The sequence below is a fragment of the Orbicella faveolata genome, unplaced genomic scaffold (assembly GCF_042242905.1).
Source record: "Orbicella faveolata isolate gen_17 unplaced genomic scaffold, um_ofav_v1 contig_24, whole genome shotgun sequence".
Taxonomy (NCBI): Eukaryota; Metazoa; Cnidaria; class Anthozoa; order Scleractinia; family Merulinidae; genus Orbicella; species Orbicella faveolata.
Window position 1 is genome coordinate 5392418 of NW_028301552.1, and position 7583 is coordinate 5400000.

A 7583-nucleotide genomic window follows, 5' to 3' on the forward strand; every position below is an offset into this window, starting at 1 on the left:
TGAACGTCACCTCAATATCAATAACACATTTTACCAAATTGGTTGTATATTAACGATACATCCCTTGATATTTAATGAATTTTCAAAGGCCTGTTTATAAGAACTCACTCATTTTGTTTTATTTAACTAACCAGTCATAACACTAGACAGCTCTTTGTATAAATTACCAGTAATAACGAAACATTATCTTATTCAATGATAATTATTGGCGTAAAGTTTTAAAGCCTACGAAATGAATCGTTTTATTGTCATGTCCACTGTTTCCTTCTATATTGTTTTCTCTTGTTGTCTTCTCTGATAACAAGGGCCAATTGTTTAGATGCTAGAGCTTTAGTCGCTTAATAAAACTCTAATGTTTGAAGACAGATGTTGTGTTCAGTACTCTATAAAGTCAAGTTATATATGTGGCAAAGAATATTAGCTTTTTCTACAAGAGAATGCTTTGCGTTGAATTAATTATGACGAGACGCCGACGCTATACACTTGTCTTGTGAGTCGGTGAAGTCTCCGCTCAGGATCCTTCGGCGAGTTCCTTTAATCAGTCCTGTTTTCAAAGCGCGATGCATTTTTAATTTGATTTTCCTGGTGGAAAGAAGCCTGCCACCAACCTGAGTGACTTTTGTTTGTTTTCTACTCTAAAGTGATCCACCGTTAGTGTGAGAGTAAAGTATCTTGTCCTCGAAAGAATGCACGGACTAGATTCTCGCTAGTTGCTTAAAAACAAATGGTCAGAGACAGGTGAAGTGTTATGCAATACATAAATACATGATTTACTAGGGGAGAACACTTTTTTAGAAGGTTTGTTTTTCTCTTAAACCTCTTCTCTTAACAAAACCTCAGCCGGAGAGAAAAAGCAATCTTACTCTGCATGCCGTGTCGGCCGAGTCTTTCGGAACATGCAATGTTGACGCTTGATTACGATTTCCGATGTGTAAGCGGCTATGAAGATTTTTCATAAAGTTGAATGAGTATTGCTATCGCTGCAGTTTCGCTTACGAATGATTGACAGTTGTATTTCATGAGATCTAGAGTAAACTGTTCTGCCTAAAACTAAACAACCACGAGACCGCTCTCCGTTCAAACGCTCAACTTTCGTTTAGGATCAATACAGAGTGCAAACCATCATAAATACAAACCATCGCGCGTCGAAACATTTGGTAGTTACGTTTGGCAGAACCATGCCATACATGCTTGGAGGCAAGGTGACTCGCCTGCCAACGAGCTCTTTTCGATTCGCGGGCTACACAATGACTCACCTAGAAAGGTTATTCGTGAAACAAATGAACGACTTTATGTTACGATAAAACTGCATTCATAAGGATTCTTCTATCTTTCATCTACCGGAGTGTCTTCAGTTTATTTTTCTTCTGGGGTTATTACTCCACATCTGCTAATAAGATAAAGACTTCCCTTACTTTAAAGGTAACTTTTCTTTCGGCTCGGACGAAAGCAAAATGCTACAAAATTAAATCTAGACTAAATGCTTCGAGGCGCGCGATAGAAACTGAAACTGCGCTTCGAGAAGCAGGCAGGAAGGCAGGCAGCCAGGCTGCACTTGACAGCAAAGGCGACATCAGGCTTAATACGGACAAGTTGAGAAAGAACACAAATTACAACATTACATTCTTACATTTTTACTTACCAACCGCAAAGCAGGAGAAGGTTAGTTTAATATTGTAACCTGAAAACTCTGAACCATGGATGAATCCTGATAATAGCCAAAACGTAGGTACACTGTAGCAAACACATTGTTTTAAAAAATTAGGAAAAAACCCACAAACGACTAAAATATTGCTTCCCAAAATAAATACATGTTGACAAGAGCATTCCGTAGCAGTTAACACTTTTCACGCGTCGACTTTTCTTCAGCCAGGTATCTGCCAGCTTCTGCCATCAAAATAATTAAGTTCCTTAATTTGTAGTTCAAACCTAAATGATTGCTATTTTACCACTGTCGTGTATGTTTTAAAATTCGACAGCAAGATGCTTTTTTATATACCTGAAAGCTTTACTCCGCTCAAACTGGTAACAAAGCTTTTGAATTATCCTAAATGTTAATGATATGTAGACTAATTACTCAGGTAATCTGCGGTTATGATAGTTTTCTAATAGCGCGGTTTAACACAACGAAACGAACGTGATGTGAGCTCTATTCACTTGTTTGCTCGGAATAATGCACATATATTATCGTTCTTTCCCCAGGAACAAACGCTTTTCAACCAGATGACAATTCTATCAGTCAGACTTTTAAACAGCGTCAGTTCTCAAAGGACGAATTCCATTATCTGAATGCGACTCGAGTTGGAACATTCACCGTGTACGACATCTTTGATTGCATCTTTGAATGCCTCAGCAGTCCCTCGTGCCTTTCTTTTAACTTGGCCGCCTCCAAAGGAGAAGATGGAAAACTTTGGTGCGATCTGCTGTCTTCTGATAGGTACAGAAACCTCAGAGAGTACAATGAAAACATGACTTCGCATCACTTTTTCACTATGGTAGGGCCTGGTTTCTGATACGTACGTTTCTTTACCACACTGATATTGCTACTTTACTCCAAATCATCAAACCAAGTTCCTTTTATAACCATGAATTATTTCTGCTTATTTCAGTCGCCCTGTTCTTCCATGCCGTGTCAAAACGGAGGTACCTGTGTGACGAATTACAAGTATAACACCTTTGAATGCGATTGTGACAAAGGATTCATTGGTGAATATTGTGAGAAAGGTAGACTGCAAACTTTATTCAATTAGATTTGTTTCATTTGAACTGTTTTAAGGTGGTCATCTCCATACGATAGCTACGAACGTTGACATTGCTCCAGAATTGGTTGAACGACTGCATCCGACTACCAGTGTGCATATGACCGCTTCAATCGCTGCAGAATAAAAATACTGTCTGAGAGGACCTGGATCAACCAACGATCGCTACGTTTGTCAGAGAATTGTTTCCATATGGTCCGCGCAATGATCAGCTGAACGTTTTTCAGTGATCGTAGCAATCATTTGCCTGATATGGAAACCAACTATTAACTATCAGTGGTTCTAAAAATTAAATATTTTTTCTGTTTGCAGCTGTGACGTCATGCAAAGAACTGTACAACGTACACAAGTAAGTCAATAATTTTAAATGTTAGACATTTTAAAGAAGTTCTCATGATTACCATTAGTTAAGAATCCTTATTTTAGTTCTTATTTTCCTTATTTCCATTCTAGGTAATCGTATGAATGCGTGTTCAGTCAAGCATTTACACTCTCAGCCAATCACGATTAAGTTATTTTCTAGTCAAGTAACAACGATGGAAATTGAAAGTGGTTGTTAAGCACTACGTTTTAAACCTAACTGTTAACTGTTCCTAATTAGAGCGTTCAGGTAAACTTTGAAAACAGCCCTAAAAACAAACCAGATTGCACAAAATGTGGCCACCTATCAAGCAAATGATTTTGTATTTATTGTTTGCAACTTTCTCAGGACGAAAGCAAAAGATAGATTGATCTAGATACCGGTCTAGAAGGGAAAATCTAGACTGCGGTCACTATCGATTTAAGCCAATCATATTCGCACCGCGTGAATTTGATAGTTTCCAGTCCTTGCGAGACACAGCCATATGATAATAATACGTTTTTTTTTTGAGACGAAGGACCATAGTTAATAGAGAGGACTGGTTATGAAGCGCAGCAAACATCAAAGGAAAAAACAAATATGCCAAGATTTATGTTGGAAGGTCCTCGACCGTGCCCAATCTTTTGTTTTGCGCTCGTGCTCTATGTATGAATTACGTAACCAATACGTTTCTGTTGGTTGGTTCCTCGGTACAGAATAAACAACTATTGTGTCTTGTGCACGGTCAAAGCCAAAAAAGTGAACAAAAACATACAACAAAGAATTTTGTCGTTTTTCATAACCATTCCCCTCTGTTAGCTACGGAAGGACTAACGATTTAAACATCAGCGTAACTAACTCCCTCCCTTTATCAACTTCAAGTTCAGATAAATGAACTTTAAATTTGTATTGCCGCCGTCATATTTAGACGAGTTCTCAGGCAAAACAAGCAAACTATCTATTTAAGCTCTAAATATTATATTAAGAAGTAAGCAGTGTTGAAACTCAATCTCAGGTTTCTTCAATTCAATAGCTGTTGTTATTATTCACATCCAACAGGTCCAGCGTCAGTCAGCTGGTCACGCTCCACATAGACTCAAAACCAATTTCTGTTCTCTGTCACATGGGAGATTTTGGATGTGGAGATGGAGGATGGACACCGGTCATGAAGATTGACGGCAACAAGGTATCACATTCACCTCTCTACTCGCACAGGCCAAGAATCATGATCTGTAAAAGTAAAATGGCTGCTTACAGGTGGAATGAAATGAACTCGCTATTCTTGATGGGATTTAGCAGGAGTAACTCAGCTCAGTTAGTCGAGATTCTCAACATAATGCTTAATGTTTCTCGCAATCCTTTGGTTTTGCGGATTCGCCTAGACAAGAAAATTGTTTACAACAAAATGTTATGTTTACGAAGTCACCAAAACAGTAATCTGTAAGAATTCCAAAGTTAGATGATTAAATGAGCATCATTCTTTATATACGAGAGGCATTTTATATTTTAAAATGAACAGAACATTTATACTTTTTCTCCTCAGAGTACATTTCATTATAACTCGTCTTACTGGAGTGATAAAAGCGAATACAACCTTCTCGGAGGGGAGACTGGGTTTGACTCACAAGAGACCAAGTTACCGACCTACTGGAACACATCCTTCTCCAAGATCTGTCTTGGTATGAAGATCGGCCAACAGATCAACTTCACTGTCATCAACAAACAGGCCAACTCTCTGTACTCACTGATCGCTGACGGGCAATACCGCAACACCTCACTGGGTCGTAACACGTGGAAGTCACTGATTGGTTCACAAGCGTCCTTGCAGGTCGGCTGTAATAAGGAAGGATTCAATACTGCAGGTAGCGCAAACGGCTGGTCTAAAGCAAGAATCGGTTTCCTAGGTAACAATGGAAACGAGTGCGTCACCCCTGACTCGAGAATCGGGTTTGGTACAGGAGGATATCCTGATGACTCCAACACCTGTGGAAACGAGGCAACGAGGTCACCAGATAATGGCGACAAACACATCAAAGCTATTGGTTACATATTAGTGCAGTAAGAAGGAACTGATGAAATGAAGTCAATATCCATTACCTAAATCAATTTACTCAAAACACATTAAAATCACGTCAGTTCCATATTTTTAACCCTATTTAGCATGGACTTTAGTTTTGTGCGTGAGGCTGAAGGGATGGGTGTCTTTTGGCCGACCATAGTTTTTTCCAAAAGAGTGCACTCAATAGGCTCGTAAGGCATCGGAACTTGCAAATAATCAAGTGACATTTTCGTTGTTATACACCTTAATGATGTCATCTTCCGCCATCTTGGATCTGCCATGTTAGATTTCAATTCTTTTTTACTTCTTTTTTCCTACACTAAAGAAATAAATAAAATGTTAAATTAAAAAAAAAAATGTTAGATTTCAATACTTTTTTTCAGAAATGCAAGAACAACTGAAAAACTGATATAGACAAATCCAAAAAGAATATGAAGATTTAACAAACTGGAAAGATTTGATCATTAAGATCGCTACAAAATACAAAATCTCTCCAGAACATAAATTTAAAATTTTGAAACACTAAACTTGGATACAACACTGCTTACCATAGACACGTCAGATTATAAGGGGATTGGCCAAACAATTTAAAAAGAAATTTTTGGGCATTATTTGCTGCCATTGTTGTTGTGGGAGTACGCGGTGGCCTCATGGTTAGTGCGGCTTGTCTCCGGATCGAGAAGTCCGGGTTCGAGCCCTGGCCTGGGGCATTGCGTTGTGTTCTTGATGAAAACACTTTACTCTCGCAGTGCCTCTCTCCACCCAGGTGTATAAATGGGTACCGGTGAATTTATTGCTGGTGGTAACCCTGCAATGGACTAGCATCTCATCCAGGGGGGAGTAGAAATACTTCAAGTCACTTTTTGCTACTGAAACAGGAGGTAAGCTCCGGCCTGATGAGCCACGTTGTTTTACCTACACACCTACCTTAATTGTTGAAAAAGAATTGTAGTATTGATCCAACAAAGAAGAAGTGCTGAAAATGCTGGAAACTGTTGCCAGCCACCTTGAATCCCGTGTATAAGCTAAGAAGACTGAACAGTTTATGGCTGACTTATGAAACGTTCGCCTTTTTAGTAAAGAAAATAACCTTATTATTGTCCGTCTTAGGACGTAAATCGCTGTTGAAATAAGGAGGTTTTCATTTTCTAGATTAGCTATTCATTTGTTGGTTTCTTTGACTCACTGAAACACAAGATGATTTGATTGACATTACCGAAATAGAAAACATTTTCCCTGTTTTATTGAGTTGTAGTGGAATTCTTCTTGTAAACGAAGTTCCACAAATGGAGCAATCAGGTTGGCTGAGCTATCCTATGATATTATCTTTTGATAATTCTATAACATAATTTAAGGACAAAGGCCGACTCCGGAGATCTAGAGTCTCCCTTTTATTCAGAACAATCCATGCTTGTTCTTGTTACATAACCTTTGGTCTAAGTTTTTCTGTATATATGCTAATGTAATTTATGATCTTTGTATGTAATAATTTATATTGCTCTTGTCGTTTTGTTTTGGCCAGTTAATTTTGGAACCATATCTAAAATTTGGAAAGTAAATGGTTTCGACTCTGTTTCTTCGATCGAGAGAAATAAGGCAAATGAGACTTGTGCGCATGCGTGATTCTGCATAAAGCGAACTGCGCAAGTCTTTGCGTGGAAATGGTTTTCTAGCTCGTGATGGTTTGACAGTTGATTGATGTTTCCAAATGATCTGGTCATTATAAAAGAATGCGAGCTGAGTTTCTGAGTCAGAATTGGGAATTTTAGTGACGATTAGGGTTCAATGGTCAGTTGGAACAATAATAAAGCAGTTCAATCTACTTTGAGAGTTACTGGTGAGACTTGTTTGTGTGGTAAATAGAAAGCAAGCTAATTCCCCATGATTTTTTTCTTAATGTATCCATTATGATCTTGATCTTCGCCAAGAAGAAGTTTCTGTTCTGTGAGGGTACTTTTCTTGTAAGAGAAGCCGAGAGGTTGCTGACATTTAACGAGTACGCTAAGAGTCAATCACGCCCAAGACTGACAATTCTAATATATAGATTAAGGCCAGCCTAAAAACGCAGCTCCTGGGCCGGTTTGTTCAGAGCCCGATTAAGCTAACCCATAAAAAGGTAGAATTTTGATTTCATGTAACTTTGCGGTGAGGTTTTCTGTATATTGTTTGGCCTTCTGTTTTGAGTTTTAACAGGAGCCATAATCGGGGAGGGAGACCGTAAGCGCGCGCCATTTCAAGTATTGGGGTTGTCCCCATGATATGGGACAATAATTCTATTTATAACATAACTAAAGCAAAGCGCGCGCTCTGATTGTTTAATTTAGCGTCTACTATTTGCCCATGGGTGTACGCTGCTCACGTGTGTGTTAATGTTTACAAAGCAAATCTTTTGACAGACATTGTTTCCAAAGTAATGGCCGACCTT

At 38.6% G+C, this 7583-nt stretch overlaps 1 protein-coding gene across 1 annotated transcript; it reads left to right on the top strand.

Moving 5' to 3' along the window:
• Positions 1 to 2585: 2585 nt before the first annotated feature.
• On the top strand, positions 2586 to 5495 carry LOC149110065 (putative skeletal organic matrix protein 5). Its single transcript, XM_089292156.1, has 4 exons — positions 2586 to 2724; positions 3072 to 3108; positions 4159 to 4285; positions 4643 to 5495. The coding sequence occupies exons 1-4, from the start codon at positions 2586 to 2588 to the stop codon at positions 5159 to 5161; spliced, it is 822 nt and encodes a 273-aa protein (XP_089148282.1). The 3' UTR covers positions 5162 to 5495.
• The last annotated feature ends 2088 nt before the right edge of the window (positions 5496 to 7583 follow it).

Coding starts and splice junctions, on each gene's coding strand:
- LOC149110065 (XM_089292156.1), top strand. CDS start 2,586: ATGAATTATTTCTGCTTATTTCAGTCGCCCTGTTCTTCCATGCCGTGT. Junction 2,725..3,071: donor TGGTGAATATTGTGAGAAAG/GTAGACTGCAAA, acceptor TTCTGTTTGCAG/CTGTGACGTCATGCAAAGAA. Junction 4,286..4,642: donor TGAAGATTGACGGCAACAAG/GTATCACATTCA, acceptor TTTTCTCCTCAG/AGTACATTTCATTATAACTC.